General features: G+C 37.1%; 1 protein-coding gene and 1 pseudogene across 1 annotated transcript; both read left to right on the plus strand.

The window, feature by feature from the left end:
- The first annotated feature begins 3511 nt into the window (after positions 1–3511).
- LOC129076515 (olfactory receptor 52N2) lies at positions 3512–4477 on the plus strand. Its single transcript, XM_054580674.1, has one exon. It carries the CDS (start codon positions 3512–3514, stop codon positions 4475–4477), a length of 966 nt encoding a protein of 321 aa, XP_054436649.1.
- Positions 4478–4584: 107 nt separating this feature from the next.
- Positions 4585–17597, plus strand: LOC129076452 (olfactory receptor 52N1-like; annotated as a pseudogene).

Raw genomic sequence — 17597 nt, forward strand, 5'->3', positions numbered from 1 at the left:
AAACTTTATGGAGGTTATATGTATATATTATATATATATGTATGCATTGAACACATATATATTTATGGATATGGGACAGTTAAGATTGTTATTATCTGTCAATATATTTTGGGTATTTTATGATTATATTCTTAGACCATTATTTTATAAATCAAAGTTATTTAAATATAATCCTTATGACTATCAGAACACTATCAGAATACACACCTGGGGGAAGATATTTAATATTCTTACTGTTTTGTATTTTTACTAATGCTTAAAAAGTTGATAAACATAGAGATAAAATAAAAAATCCCAGAGGATCCTTACTCTCACCAGAGCCTTTTGAGACATTTACTGTGGAGATCCAATCAGGTGTAGACTCTCAAGTCCAGAGGATCCTTAAAGGGTATAGAAATGCTATGCAGAGGAGGAACTGATCATTGTAGAACTCTCTGATGCCCAGAAGCCTCAGCCATGCCCACGAGTCTGGTCTTTGCTAACACTGAGGTGAGTACGGCTGATTAACGAACACTTGTCTTTTTCCCAAATGTAAATAAAGCTTGTAGTACAAGAAATACAAGTGTTTGAGATGTGGTAGATTGGAGACTCAACATTCCTTCTTGATTCCAGCTGGAAGAGATGACCATTTGTTTGGGGATTAAGAAAAAAGGCAACATGCCCCTAATTCTGAAATAAATTTTAAACTACTTCATAATTTAATGAAGATAGAGAGGTCTAGGCAACAGTGGACTCCAATAAGAGGGAAAAAAAAAGGTTTTTCCTGAAATTAATGGATATCTCCATTCAGAACAGCTTTTATCGGAAATGGCCTTTGTGGGCAAGTAACTGAAGATGAAATTTGAATCCTAGAATCCAGTGAGAGGAATTTCTGAAAGGGGCTTCCCTATAGAAATCTTTCCATACAACTCTGTCTCTGTGAATAAGTTCCGGAATAGGACTCTGGCTATCTCACAGAAAGGTTCTTTCTATTAGGCAAGCTCTCTCTGTGTAGAGAGTTTCCTTAGTTAAAGACTGACTTTCTGCAAATTTATACATTTATTCTGTCTCTTTGCTAAGATGTTATTAAGAATAAGCTTTCTCCTATGTCATCATGATTTATTTTAGCTATGTCAGCATGATTTGTTTATGCTCCTATTAGGCAGTTATATTTCAGAATTAGAATAAGTTAGGACAACAGATATATATTGATTAAACCCATTGGCTTCAATGTCAAAATCACTTGGATTTGAATCATGGTTCTACTAGCTTTTAAAATTTGTGGACTTTGATATGCTATTTTCTCACCCTGAACTTATATTTCCTCATATATAAAATGAGGATAATAATTTATGTTCATGATATTTTTGTAACTTTGAATATAGGATTCAACCCCCATAAAATATTAGCTCCATGAGTGGAAAGGGTTTTGTCTGTTTGGTTCACTATTGCATACCTAGAAACTAGAATGACACCTGACATGTAAAAGACAATTAATGAACATCTGTTAAATATGTTTTAGTACATAATGCAGCAATTATCTGTTATTATAACAGATGACATACATTGATTACTTACTAGATGCCACATACCGCATGGAGGACTAATTCTCACAAAACCATTCTGCCACCTCTATATGCATTACCATCACTCCCCCAACCCCTTTAAAAGTCATGAAAATTGTAAAAAGAAAGGTTGAGACTTGTTCAAGTCAATCCAGCTAGATATCATTGGAAACTCATAGAGTCTGAGTGTCCATGTCTCTATAAGTAAGCATGCACTAAAGCTCTGCTCTCATATTTTCAGAGAGAAGACACTCATCTCTTTATTTTTCCTTCTTTTGAATATATTCTATTAGCAGAATTCATGTGCATCTTTCAGAAAGAACTATCAGGAAGAGTGTAAAGAGAAATTACATATAAAGAGAGGGGGGAAAGTACTGGCATTCAGTTTATCTGTTTGCCTGTTTGTTTAGGATTTGAGTGGGGATAAATTGTTTGGTTACATGGTGTTGATGCATGGAAGAACCTGAGAGCTTTCTGTGACAGATGATCAGTTTTAGTTTCCTAGCCAAATGTGCAGAGCCACAGTCTCTTCTTCCACTGATACACTCTCTGGTCTTTTCTTTTGTATAGTGGCTTTAGTGCCCTCTAGCTACCTTAGAAAGAGGTAGACATTAGAGATGTCATCTCATGCATACCAGTTCTCATTGCAGAAGTTTCAATGTCTGCATGCTTAATTACCTAGACTAGCAGGAGCCCTTCAGGGATCTAACTGGACAAGATGCCCTGGATTTCAACACAGGGTTGAGACATTTATAATATTTTCTGTCTAAACATGAAAATATATTTTAGTTTCCATATGCAGCCATTCCAGGAATCCAGGGACCCAAGTGTCCGTGACCCACTGTGGATTCTTAGCTTTGTACAGGAAAGACTTCAAACACAAGCCAACATGAAGTTTAAAGTGATAATGAGTTTATTAGTGAAGCAGGGAGGCAGACAGAGAACTACTTCACAGAAGAGCAGCCCCCCTTTATCAGAATTTGCTTCCTCTATTGAAGTTCATTTAATTGGGGGAGGGTATTAAATAAAAGACAGGTATATTCAGGATCTTCCCAGGAAAAGGTGGAGATTTCTCAGAAGAGCTCTGTGAGCCATTTTGTGTTTTTTTATGGGCTTTCTGTTTCTCATCATGGTGTTTCCAAAGTGTGCCATTTAGCATGCTGATATGTTACAATGAATGTTTAATGAGGCTAGGGGTTACTAGCCTCATTAGTCACCATGTTGGAATTAGGTTAGGTGGAATTAGTCACCATGTTGGATCAAGCTGATCTCTACCGTTTTAAGCCATAAATCCAGTAGGGTGTGGTCTTTCTTCTTGACAGTTCCTGTAAAATTATCAATTGCAGCTGTTCTGCCACATACACTATCTCATCTTGGAGACCCTAGTAATTACCATTTGTTTTACAATGTTTATTTACCAATCATCCAATATAATTGCAATTATCAAAATCTCAAAATCTACCTTTCCCACCCTAAAGTACAAAATAGCATTTGAGTTACATGGCTTCATTTGCATTTCCTTAATATATTAATCAAGGTAAGTTCAGTCACATGAGATGCTGCATACTGAGGTAGGAAATGATAATAATAGTATTGCAATAACAATTGTAGCATTACTGCTAATATTTATTGAGTATTCCCTATGTACTACACAGTTTTAACATATTATGTAAACTGTCAATAAAACTTTCTGAGCTTGTACAATTATTATCTCATTTTAGACTGAGAAAACTGTGGCATAAAATGATTAAACCTGTCACTGTCACATACTAGGCATAGAATACACAGCTTGACAATGTGACTTCAAGGAAATTTAATCACTTCTCATTCAAAATATTATTGGGATATTTGTTTGTTGTTTGTTTTACATTTGGTTTCCAAACCCTTTACTCACATTTGAATCATTTCCTTGTACAGGAAACTACCACTTTTAAAGAAAATAAAATGCCCACCTGTTGTCAGCCATTATGTGTGGAGCCAACAGCTCCAGCCTGATCCCTAAATTCTTTATCTTGAATGGTGTTCCTGGGCTGGAAGCTGCACACATCTGGATCTCCTTGCCATTCTGCTTCATGTACATCATTGCTGTCCTGGGGAACTGTGGGCTCATCTACCTCATCAGTCATGAGGAGGCCCTGCACCGGCCCATGTATTACTTCCTGGCCCTGCTTTCCTTCACAGATGTCACCTTGTGTACCACCACTGTCCCTAATATGCTGTGCATATTCTGGTTCAACCTCAAGCAGATTGATTTTAACGCCTGTTTGGCCCAGATGTTTTTTGTCCACATGTTGACTGGGATGGAGTCTGGGGTGCTTATGCTCATGGCCCTGGACCGTTATGTGGCCATCTGCTACCCTTTACGTTATTCTACCATCCTCACCAACTCTGTCATTGCAAAGGCTGGCCTTGCCACCTTTCTAAGGGGTGTGATGCTCATCATCCCATTCACACTTCTCACCAAGTGCCTGCCCTATTGCCATGGCAACTCCATTCCCCATACATACTGTGACCACATGTCTGTTGCCAAGGTGTCCTGTGGCAATTTCAAGATTAATGCTATTTATGGTCTGATGGTTGCTCTCCTTATTGGTGTGTTTGACATCTGCTGTATTTCCGTGTCTTACACTATGATCTTGCGAGCTGTTGTGAGCCTGTCATCCGCAGATGCTCGTCACAAAGCCTTTAGCACCTGTACATCTCATATCTGTGCCATTGTGATCACTTATGTCCCAGCTTTTTTCACTTTTTTCACCCACCGTTTCGGAGGGCACAGTATCCCACACCACATACACATCATTGTAGCCAACCTTTATTTGCTCTTGCCCCCTACAATGAACCCAATTGTTTATGGAGTCAAAACCAAACAGATTAGGGAAGGTGTGATCAAATTTTTACTTGGTGACAAGGTTGTCTTTAACCAAGACAAATAAATGATAAAATAGGCATGTTGCTGGGTGATTGGAGGTTAAAAAAAAAAAAAAAAAGAAAGGAGTGGAGGATAAATTTGTAAAAGATGTGAGAAAGTGGCATTAAAAACATGAGTCCTCTAATGAGAGATATTCTGAAGCATTTGCAGGTATATATTAAGAAATATTTCTTATGTGTAAAAATCTGCCAAAGAAGAGAATGTAGAAAAAAGAAATAATGTATCTATTCCTCATACATTTAATGTTTTATATAAGAGTTTACAGATTCATGTTTCTTGAAAACAGACTGGTAAGAAAATGAGGGTTATAGGCCTCGTGTCAGCATATGCATTGTGTGTTAAGAAGAAGAGGTTGTGGTGATATGGAGCAAGCATGTCCTCACTGTAAAGTGTAATTCTTCAAGTCAAGCATTCAAGCACACTGTTGCCGTGGGCCCAGTGTTGCAAAATTTCCAGTATCTTTTAAGACAAGCTAGATTTAGAGGTTCTGCGAAATCTCCCAATTTTAATTATTTGCAAAATGTTTTTTAAAAAATGTGTGTCTACATTTCATTCAAGACACATCTAAGAGTTCTGCTTTTTCCATTTCTCAGGTTGGGACCTCAATGATTTTATACTTAAAAAATATAATTGTAATATTATTACCAGTGAAGCAGGCAAAAGAATTGACTAAATTATTAGTATGTGTTATAACTTAATAACTCATTCACTCATTCATTCATTTCTGAGACATTTATTTAGGTTATATTATTGGTCATACTTTGGGTTTAATATGAGAGAGGGAGAGAGAGAGAGATGCAGATTTGCATACGATGCAATCCCTGGCCTCATGTAGCTCAGAGTCTGGACTCTGGCCAGGGATACTCAAAAGGAAATATAAAGGAAAGAGGAGAGATGTTAAAAAAAATGGATAAAAAAATGGAGGGAGCAGAAAAAAGTAGATGAGCACGGCTAAGGGAGTCATTTAAAATAGAGTTAGGAGGCTACTAAGGAAGGGGAGCCTATGCACATCTTGTGCCTCAGTTCTCAGAGCTGCTATTAAGTTGCTAAACTCAACTCAAGGACCAGCCATAAACATTCAGGAGCCTTAAACATTCTGGAGCAGCAATTGCTACATGGACATATATGAACTTCCTTCCTTGTAATTATTACCTCCCTTATTTGCATATTGGGACTAACCAATCCCTGGTAACCAAGCCAGCAATCTTTCATTTGCACGAAAAAATGACATTTTGTTGTTTTTGCCTTTATAAGCCCAGCCTTTCCTTATTTTATCCAAAGCACAGTTTGGGTTGCTACTTGAATCTGCGTCTCTCAGATTCAAATCCTTCAAGACCCCAAATAAACTTTTAATTTGTTTTACAACCTCACATCTTTATTGGTTAGCCCATACTATCAACATTTTTACGTCAATCAGTATACTCCAAACTTGTAATTTTTGTTTTAGATATTGATCATATATTTTTTTGTAGGGAAAGAAAAGTTTTCTTCAACACTTTCAGGGTTGCTGGCTGATTCTGCAAATTAAACTGACAAAAACAGATAAACAGGAAAAAAAGCATACAAATTTTATTGAATTTTTACATGGACATGGGAGCCTTCAAAAGAGAATGAAGACCTGAAGATGTGACTATAGCAGAGGTCTTTTATACTTGTCAGCCAAAGAAAAAATAAATTTGTAAAAAAAAAAAAAATCTGACAAATCTTTGGGCTAGAGAAGTAAATGGTGAAGAAATAACTAGGAAGATAATAGTTTAACAAGGTATTGTTTGCAAATTCTTTTGGTGCCATTGTTGGGCTAATAATAGTTTGTCTCCTGTAAAAAGAAATTATTTCCTTACTCTAGGCAAAAAGAAGGGAAGCTTTCTCTGTGCTTACTGCTTCTTAATTGCCTTAAGCTTAAAATAATTTTTAAGTCAAAGAGGCATATTTCAGGTAACATATCCTGGTTTCCTTCAGTTTCATATACATTGGTCACATATGTACAATCAATATTCAAAATTACCAAACTGTATACAGTAAAATAAAACCTCTCACAACCCAATATTCCTCTTTGGAAGCAAACACCATCATTGAGTATCATATGTTCTTCCAGATCCTTCCATGATGATAGGTATTTAAAGTCCAAATGGTAGTGTAATCAATAGTGAACTCTTTTTCATTTAACAATATATTGCATTATTCCTTTATCCCATATCTTTATATATAGAACTTATTTTATCTTTGTATAATAATTTTTCTCTTTTATATTTGGAGTGTATCTAAGCAATGTTTGGGTGCATAGACTTTCCCAACCTCATTTTGTCTATTTGGAAGCTTAAAAACTATTGCTAGGAGGGATTTCTATGTTGTGAGGCATTGTTCATATATTAAGAGAGGTTAAGAGAGGTGTTATTAGGAAGTAGAAGAGCAACTTGTTCCCTTGAACATCCATTAAATAATGTTTTAATAAGTAGTCAAGTATTTTGCTATTTAGAATGGTAAAACAATGTAACTTTGTAATTTACATGTTATCTGATTTTGAATTAAATTAACCACACTTCTATATGCTTATAATTGATTCAGTTTTATGTGAACTACCTATTTATATCCTTGACTGATGTTTTATTAGGCATTAACAATGATTTGTTAGATCTCTTTACTGATTTAGGTATCTATTCCTTTGCCCTGATATGAGTCACAGCCTTCTGTGCCCTTGAATCTCTCTCGATGTTGCTTATGGCTATTTTTGTCAAACGGAATTATTTGAAGAGTCAAATATATCAATATTTTCTTTAATGACTACTAAGTTTTATCTGAAGTTTATAATAGTTTTGCTCATCTGAGATGATTAGAATAAAAATATTCTCCTATATTTTCTTCTATACTGTTTCTTTTATTTTAATCTTTATTTTTTAAAGAAGCAAAATATAACATATTTGCAAAACAGTGCATAAAAAGCTCAATAAATTGTCAGCATTCATGGAACCACAGCAGAGGTCACGAAGAGAACACTGCCAGCCCCCAGAAGCCACTGTCATGCTGTTCTACTTACTACTCTTTCTGCCATGCCCCCTGCAAATAGTAACCACTACCTTATTTTTTGTGTGGGAATGCATCCTTGCTTTTCTCTGTGTACTTATCATGCATTCCTAAATGCTATAATTTAGCTTGATGCATTCTTTTATCTATTCTTATATAAATGGAATCATATGATATATATTCTCTTGTGCCTGGCTTCTGTTGTTGAACCTAAGAATAATCTATGTTGCCGCACATATCTGTGCAACCATACTTATTGCTGCATAGAAATCTATTATGTGAATATCCTGCACATTTTTAAATCTACTCTATCATTAACAGACATTGATTTCCTTCCAGGTTTGTGTCATTATGAGTAATATTCTTACACATATTTTTTTATGCTCATATACAAGCAATTCCCCTGATCCAAATTGATTGGACTACAATCACTACTGAATGTTTAATAACTCAAAAGCAAAGGCCAGTGTTGGAACTTCTGATATGAGACCATTTCCTTAGAATACATGGCCAGTCCATTGCTGGTAGATTCCATCTTGACGGGAGTAGTAGTAGGAGTGGCATTTCTTTATGTGACTGAATATGAATGTCAAACAAATTTGTCAGCAGTACACTCAACCATTGCATGTGGCTTACATATAATACCATGCTGAGAACAAATAACTCATTTTTTAAATAAATAGTTGTGGAGGGTGGGTTGGGCGGAAGAGAGCAAAGGGGGAAAAATTGGAACAACTCTAATAGAACAGTAAAATATTTAAATACATAAATAAATAATAAATAGTTGTAATGGTGTAGTTATACCTATGAAATTCATGGAGTTTGCTATGTACTCCATCACTCCAAAGCAAATGGTCTGGGAGAATAATAAAAAAAAATTATGCCAGATAAGTAATGCTGGCAGCTGGAAGAATGCTTGCAAACTGGAGGAGTTATCCTCCATTATCTGGTGACACGAGCTGGTGCATGCTTTAATAAGACAATTCATGGTGCCGTGTCCTCGTTAGTCAGATCATTTAGTCCTACTAAGAATGGTACTAGAAGTAGGCCCTCTCACTATTACATGCCATAACTGAGGAGACTGGAGCAGAACACCCCAGAATGTGCCCCTCGGAATGTAGATTATTTACAGTTGAAGACTATCAAGGCCCAGTAAACTCAGATAGAACTCTTACCCGCTCCCTTAACTGCCTAACAGAATTTAGATAGGGGACCTGTACCAAGGAGAGACTTATCACCAAAAATAACTTTTTAAATATAAAAGATTTATCTGTATGGCATGGCAAATATTTACTTACCTAACATTTGCTCCTCTCAGCGTCCTGTCAATTGTCTTCTTCCCCTTTGAAACTCCAGGTTCCTATTCCCTCTCTCCTTCCTCTTAGGCCAGGAGGGTATATAAGCCTCAGCTACCTGACAGCTGGGGAATCTCTCATGTCTTTGTGGGGCTCTCACATGTACAAAATTAAACTTGTTTTTCTCCTGTTAGTCTGTTTTATGTTATTGGGCCAGCCAAAAAATCTAAAAGGAGAAAAAACTTTTTCCTCCCAACATAACTAACTTCCAGAATATTTTTTCCTATCTTCATACTTTGAATGTGGCAGTTTGGAGATTCTAGTTCCCAGAAGAGATACATTTCTACCAGAAAGCACAGCCATAATACTATTGAATTAAAATCTGAGGTTAACCCCAAACATTATGGATATCTCATGCCATTTTCTCAGCTAAGATGGTTATCCTGATTCTCAAGGGGAAATTGTGTTGCTTTCACAAAACAAATGTTTTTGAAAGATGAAGTTAATTTATGACTAGACTGGAAAGCTTACATATTTATCTCTGGAGATACTGTATGCATAGTTTTGATTCATGGACAAGATAAGGGAAGTGGAGTTTATCTTGTGTCACTAAAAATCTGAAATTGCCCTGGTCACCCACAAATTCAGTTTGCAATATGTTCCACTGGTTAATAGACTCTTCTTGAAAGTAGAAATTTAAGTGACTAAGAAATAAATAACAGGTTTTTAAACCTCATTAATCATGGAAATGCAAATTAATTTCACTATCATATTATGGCAAACCTATAATTGTGCTAAATATAAAAATCTTTCAATATAGACAGTTAGTGGGAAGATAAAAAAGTGAAAACTTCCATATCCTGAAGTCACGAGTGTAAACTGGTATCCTTCACTTTGGAAAACATTTTGATATTTTCAAGTAAATTTAAAAATAAACATATCTATGACAGTAATTTTACCCTCAGGAATGCATCCTAACGAAGTTTATGATTCTGTCTGTGAGGCTCTGGCTCTGCTACAGAAGACCACACGTGGATGGCAACAACCCTCAAAACTGAGCACCCTCAAATTGAACTAGAATATTTCCAACCTCTTGGGAATATTGGATGTGGACAGGCAAAGTCAGTAGTGGCTACCATTACTAGGAAGTAGAACACATGCTGGTGGAAGCTTTGTTCAACCTGGATCACATATAGGATAAGAATATTCTCCATAAAGACAATCAATATACAGAACAAAAAAGAAAGCCAATCCAAATGCACATTGCTTCCAACCCTGGAACTCCTACCAAGAAAAAAAACAGAGAGAGAAGTTACGAATTTGGGTGTTATCAAAGAAATAGCTTTCTTCTTTGGGATGGGGGGAGATAAATACAGACTAATAATCAAACAAAACAACCTTATGATTTAGGAATAAGCTAAAAAGTTAAGAAGATTATATGTCAGGTTAAATAGTTTGGATCTCTTCAATTTTAACAATAATTGTTGAATACCTACAAACCTAAGGAACAAAACAGAAATGAGGACAATTTGAAGTTAGTAATATTTCAGAGGTCCAGGCAATAAATTTGGGGGCTTAAAACATGAAAAAATAAGAGACAGATCACAAGAAATATTTATAAGGATTAAAATAAATGTTTTTTTCTTATTTGAATGTATGAGATGCCATATTCAGAAAATAGTTCTATTATTTCCAGAAAAAAGTATTTAATTTTGTCAATTTTTTCTTCCACAATGAGAATCTAGCCTTGTATTTCCTCTTTTGTTTAATTAAAATTTCACTCTTTCAGTCTTCATAGACCGTAGATTTTAACTGGGTTATATGAGTTAAAGTTTTATTTTTTTATTACCTCCTCCAACACTTCAACTGGACATTATCCAAGTGGAAGGAAATTATTGGCTCTTTATACCTTGAAGAACAAAATGAACTGTACTTAGTTTGCATAAATTTTCTCACTGTTTAACATTATGAGATTTCTCTCCCTGTGATGCTTGAAGGACTTCATTATAATTTTTTAAGCTTTCCTATAGATTCCTTAGAATGCAATAAACCATTCCAGTGTATTGAACATAACAACTCTTACAGTAATGGTTTCTCAGTTTTAATTGTCTATAAGGTTGAGGATAAGTACATTCTCTACCACTTCCTTGGGAAAGACATGGTAAATAAAAAAATAAAAATAAACATAGAAGACAGAAATACAGACATCAAACTTATTGAAAAGGGACAGCTTTTACTGGGAGGTATAATGGGCAAGATCATTTTAATCTCTTTCCATTCCTGTCAATTCTGTATATCCTCCCAAGTTTATGGTGTATTAAAGTGGGGTTGAGTTTCTTATACTTTGAAGCTGCCCTGGGGCATACCAAATAAAATGAGACACTATTGATAGAATGGCAGTGGAAAAGAATTATGGATCATCTTGATTTAGCAATGTTTCCACTTTAAACATTGGGAAAATGGTTTTTAAAAAATGGAGTACTAACAGCCTGAATAGCATCTGCCTCATTTAACAGAGTGGAAGTTTCATTATGGGCTTAATTCCTATTAAGTGGAGACAAATGACTGCATATATAAAATATGCCCTAAAAATTATGCCCTTCAGGTAAAGAGAAAAGATGTATTTGAGCGGGTGCCCTTTACTCTATGGAGAGGTTCAAATGACACTTTGTCATTGCACTTTTGCTCCCCAGCCTGAATTCCTCTGTTCCTGCCTCCAAAGCGCCAGTTCATTCCAGCAAGAGTTTGAAGGCCAGAGGTTTAACTCTTGGCTACCTGAGGTTAGGTGCTTTGCTCCCAAAACATTTCATGAACAATAGGGGCTGCCTTAGCCATGACTCTTGGCTCCTCTCTTGATCACACTGCTGCCGGCTTGTTCTCTTTTCAGTTTGTTCTAAAACTGAAATCCCTATAGAGGACTGTGCATACTCGTGCTTCAACTTTCCTTCCCATTCTATTCTAACAGGATAATGATGAGTGTGAGATTAGGAGTTGTGGCAAAATAGCTGTGATCAGGAACTGTAAAGAAGATAGTAAGACTACATCCCCCACCACCATCGGATTAATGACTTAAAACCAGCAGAAACCAACTGAATCCAACATGGTGATTGATTTCACCTAAGGGTATCCCCTAGCCTCATTATATGCTTACTATAATACGTTAGCATGCTCAACGACACCTCCGCCCCCCTTCCCCCCAACCCCCACAGCCCTGATTAGAAATGGAAGCCCATATAAGGACACAAAATGGCCAAAGGAGCTCCTCTGAGAAATCTCCACCCCTTTCCTAGATAGATTCTGAATATTCCTCCCCTTTATTGATATGCTGCCACCTGCTTAAATGGACCTTAATAAAGGAAGCAAATTCTGATAAAGGGGGCCTGCTCTGTCTCTTGAGTAACCCACTGTCTGTCTCACTACTTCATTAGCAAACTCACTTTCATTTTAAACTCTATGCTTGCTACTGTTTGATTCTTTTCTGCAGTAAGCCCTTGAGTCCCCAGACACCTAGAACACCTTCATTAAGTGCAGATTCTGGATCCCTAGAGTCTAGAAAGTCCCTGATGCTGAAAGCAGGGACAGTCAATCCACTTAGGACCACCACTGCCTTTCTGAGCCAGGGAACTACAATTCTTAGTACCAGTTTCCCCTCTTTTATCTTCATAGATACTGCTTTTTTTTTTTTTGGAGCTGAATAACTAATTTATTTTCTATTTTTCTAATTATATTTTATTGATTATGTTATTACAGTTGTCCTGATTGTTCCCCCTTTGCCCTCCTCCACCCAGCACCCTCTACTCCCTCAGGCAGTCCCCCCACCATTGTTCATGTCCGTGGGTCATGTGTATAAGTTCTTCAACTATTCCATTTCCTATACCGTGCTTTACATCCCTCATGGCTATTCTATAACTACCTATTTGTACTTCTTAATCTCCTCACCTCTTCACCCATAAAGATGTGGAGTTTGAATTCTGATTACAAAGAAAGACAATTTTATAGGAATGTGTAACAGTCTTACTACTAAAATTGGAGGGCATAGTACATTAAAAAGTCAAACTCTTGGTAAATGCATACTGAAATTCTATAACTAAGACAACTGAATAAAAAAATAAAGGAGTTCCAAGGTCTCCTAATATAGACCTAAATAATACGTGACTATATTAAATATTTCTCAAGATTTAAAGAAAAGCCTGCTTTATCTTTCTCATTAATGATGCAATGATACATTCTTACTCTTTTCCCCTTAATATTTTCAAGTTCTTCTCACTTTATGATTGATAAGTCTATACATATTTTGCAAATTTGGATTTATTCATCTATTCACACATTAATTTAGTCACTTATTTGTTCATCCACTCAACAAATATGTTGAGCACCTATTAGATACCAGGTACTGTCAGAAGCAGTTAAATTAAGAGCAGTCAGAAGAGATAAATTAATGAACAAAACAGAGTCCCACCCAAAATTAGAGAGCTTAAATGCTAGGCCATGCCAGATATTCTTTTTTTTTTTTTAATTTATTTTTTTATAGATTTTTAAATTTATACATGTTTTTTCTATTAAAATTGTCTCTATTTTACCCCCTTTACTACCCTTCACCCAGCCCACCCCTACCCTCTGCTCCCACAGCCAATTCCCACTCTGTTGTCCATGTCGATGGGTCATTCATACATGTTTTTTGTCTAGTCCATTCCCCTTCTTTCCACCATTGTCCTCTTTCCCCATCCCCTCCGGTCACTTTCAGGCTGCTCCATGTTCCCATGTCTGTGGTTTATTTTGCTCGTTGGTTTATTTTGTTGAATAGATTCCACTTATAGGTGAGATCATATGGTATTTGTCTTTCGTCAATTGGCTTATTTCATTTAGCTTAATATTCTCCAATTCCATCCATGTTGTCGCAAAAGGTAGGAGTTCCATCTCTCTCTCTTTATTCTTCTTTCTTTCTTAAATGCAGATTGATTTTATCTATTTTTTTAAATGTCAAAGTTAATTATAAAACATTAAAAAATTTAAAACCATTATAAAGTCTCAGCAATTAAACCAACATGACACCAGCACAGAAATAATCAAGTAGATCAATGAAATATAATGAGCATTCTGCATTCTAGAGACAAACGTATATATATCTGTCTAACAGTGTAATATATGATTAAGTTGATATTTCAAATCAATAGGTAAAATAAGGATTATTCAACAAATAAGGCTCATGGACCACTATTACTTGAAATGAAACAAATATAGAGCCCTATTTCACCTGTTATACAAGAAATATTCAGGTGAGTTAAAAATCAGTATGTAAAATCTGAGTTTTAGGAGAAAATACAAAATTATATTTTTCTTACCCTGAAGTAAAATGTTCAAACCCAGAAGCTATAAAGTAAAATAATGACAATATGACTATATTAAACATTTAAGACTGTATGGTAATATACATATAAAAAAGTTAAAGGACAAGTAATAGAATAGTAAAGTATTTGTAACACATCTAAAAAAGTGTTAATGGTTTGTTTGTTTTGTTTCTTTTAGGGAAAGAATTCTACAAACATTTAATCAAACAATGGGTAAAGATACCAAAAAGTCATCTAAAGCTTTTTAAAAATAATAGAAATAGGCAAGAAATATACAAAACAGGTTTAGTTTCAACAAATAATAAAGTAACAATTAAAATAACACATCGTTGTCACAGTCAGATTAATAAGTGTTAAAAATATTGGTAATATCAAGTAGTGGCAACTGTGAAAGGAACTGGGTATTCATAGACTCTTTTTCTTCATCTTCTTAAAGCAGTATCTTTAGCATATTTCACAGTGCTGGTTTGGTGGAGGTATATTCTTTTAGCCTTCTTTTGTCTGGGAAACTCCTTATTTTGCCTTCCATTTCAAATGAGAGCCTTGCTGGGTAGAGCAGTCTTGGTTGCAGGCCTTTGCTTTTCATTCCTTGGACTATTTCTTGCCATTCCCTCCTGGCTTGAAGTGTTTCTTTTGAGAAGTCAGCTGCTAGCCATATTGGGACTCTTATATGTTACTACCTCTTTCTCCCTTGCTGCCGTTAGGATTCTCTATTTGTCTTTGATATTTGCCATCGTAATGATGATGTATATTGGAATGGGTCTCTTTGGGTTCCTCTTGACTGGGACCCTCCGTACTTCCTGGACTTGCGTGGTTTTTTCTCTCCTCCAATTAGGGAAGTTTTCCATCATTACTTTTTCAAACAGGTTCTCTATGCCTTCCTTATCCTCTTCTCCTTCTGATATCCCTATTATATGGATATTATTTCATATCAGGTTGTCCTGCATTTCTCTAAATGCCTCCTCATTCTTGTTGATTCTTTTTTCATTTTCTTGTCCTTTCATGAGCTGTTTTCTGCCTTGTCCTCCAGCTCACTGATTTGGTCCTTAGCTTCATCGAGCCTGCTTTTGATTCCTTCTACTGTGTTCTTCAGCTCAGAAATTGTATTCTTCATTTCCTCTTGTCTCTTGTTGACAGTTTCTATATCCTTTTTAATACTGATATAGTTTGCAGTAAGTTCCTCATAGTATCCCTGTAGTTTTTGATAATTCTCTCTGAGCTCACTGAGCTCATTGAGCTTCCTTAGAACCATTGTTTTGAACTCAATATCTGATGGTTTACTTTCCTCTATTTCATTTAGTTCTCATTCTGGGAATTCCTCCTTTCCCTTCAAGTGGGGCATATTTCTCTGTCTTCCCTTTATTTGTGAGACTCTTCTGTTTTGCTTCTGCTTCTTAAGTTGGTCTGTCTTGATTTCCTGACTTTGTGATGTGGACTTCTATGGTAGGAGACTGCTGTTTTTACTTTTTGGATCTGCCTCTGATGATGTCAGATGTCGACCCTGTCTGACCTTAGGCAGTCTGTTCAAGACTTTCAGGAATCTACTGTTCATGGCTGTCTCCTTTGGCTGTTTATCTAGTCACTCTGCACTCTGCAGGCTTCCTTAAACAGCTCAGGGTGGGGAGGAGTCCCTCCTGGGGGTGGGGTTATTGGCTTCTCTTCAGCTGCAGCCATATGGGGGAGGAGTCAACACTGGGATCCCGCCAGCTACTCTCTCCGTTCTCTCCCCAAAGCCTCCATCTCCAGTTTCTCCTCAAGTGTCTCCAGACCTTTCTCTGCCCACTTTAGCCAGGGATCTACTATCTGTGGCTGCCACTCTGCACTCAACAACTTAGCAGGTGGATTAAACAGCATGGGGTGAGGTGGAATCCCACCTTCGGGCGGGGTTATTGGATCCTCTGATGTTGGTGCCACTCAGGGGGAGTGGTCTCTGCCTGAGCAAGATGGCTGCTGTTGCATGGGAGATGAGTTAGCTACGAGATCTGGCCAGCTACTCTGTCACTTCTCTCACCAAAGCCTCCTTCCCCAGTCTTTCCTCAGGTGTAGCTAGCCCACTCTGCCCCCATCTCTTCCGGAGACTGGGGTAAGTGGCTGCAAATAAAAATTTTGTGTTGAGGTCCAGATATTCTTTGTGTACACTGTCACAGAGATGGAGTCTGAGGTGCTCACACTCACAGACCTGAACTCCTATGTGGCCACCTGCTATCCCTGTACTTTGCTACTCTCCTAATCAATTCTATGATTGCCAAAGCTGGGTTTCTCCAATACTACAATTCACTTTGCTCACCAAATGTCTGCCCTATTGCAATATAATTTCTCACACCTACTGTGACCACGTTACCGAAGAGCACTTGGGGTTCTTCTGTTCATTGCTGCCCTCTAGGCAAAAATTCCAGTGGCAAAGTTTTGGTGATAAAGGAAAGGGGTCTTTATTCAAATGCAATTACTTAAGCCTATCAAGTCACAGCTTTAATCACTTAAACCTATCAATTAAGGCTAAATTCTAACACTTGAATTCTCCTATCATTTCCCCCCTTGGTTTTTAGTTATTTTATTTCTATAGGGTTAGTTTATAAACTAAAAACAACATAGTATACAAAAACTACCCAGTTTTGGAATAATGGCAGGCTTCTGCCTCAGAACCTGTTCCCTCTAGAACACCCAAAGAATAAACCTGCAGCCCTCTGCCAGGCCAGCCTGATCCCAGGCTGTGTCTGGAGTTCCTTCCCATACAAAATACCATGCATTAGGAAATGCAGGCAGCTGCAACACAATCATCCAGGCATCCTGAAGGAAGAAGAGCCTGAGAGCGAGCCTGACCCAGCTCAGAAGCCAGAGAGCCAGCCCTCATTTTATTTCCATTGGCTCTGGTGGCATTCAGCTTCTCAGCCAATCCCATCCTAGACTACTCACAACTGTCGCAGCAAACTCCTCCCACTGCCCCTCCCTACTTCTCCCCGGTGATCTGAGTTATCTTAATCAGATCTCTCTGTATCAATCACAGGTCCATAGCCAAGTTTTCCTGTGGAAATATCAAGGTCAATGCCAATTATGGCCTGCTGGTTGCCCTCCTAATTGGGGGCCTTGGCATCCTGTGTATCACAATCTCCTACAACATGATCCTCCAGGCAGTGGTCAGCCCTTACTCCGCAGATGCTCAGCAGAAGGTCTTCAGCACCTGCACTGCCTATATTTGTGCTGTAGTCATCACTCATATCCCAGCCATCTTCACATTTTTTACCCACCATTTTCGGGGGAGGGTCACATGATCCCCTACAGTGTTCACATTTTTGTGGTTAACATTTATTCACTTCTACCATCTACCCTGATTCTTATTGTCTATGGGATAAGGGCTAAACAAATACAGGAAGAGATGCTCAAACTGTTTCTTAGTAAAAGGCTACTGAAGAAAGAGGTAATAGTAAATCCCAACAGGAGAGGAAAACATTTTCATGCATGA

Source organism: Pteronotus mesoamericanus, unplaced genomic scaffold, assembly GCF_021234165.1.
Source record: "Pteronotus mesoamericanus isolate MK-2021 breed Mesoamerican mustached bat unplaced genomic scaffold, CSHL_Meso_final contig_591, whole genome shotgun sequence".
NCBI classification, from domain to species: domain Eukaryota; kingdom Metazoa; phylum Chordata; class Mammalia; order Chiroptera; family Mormoopidae; genus Pteronotus; species Pteronotus mesoamericanus.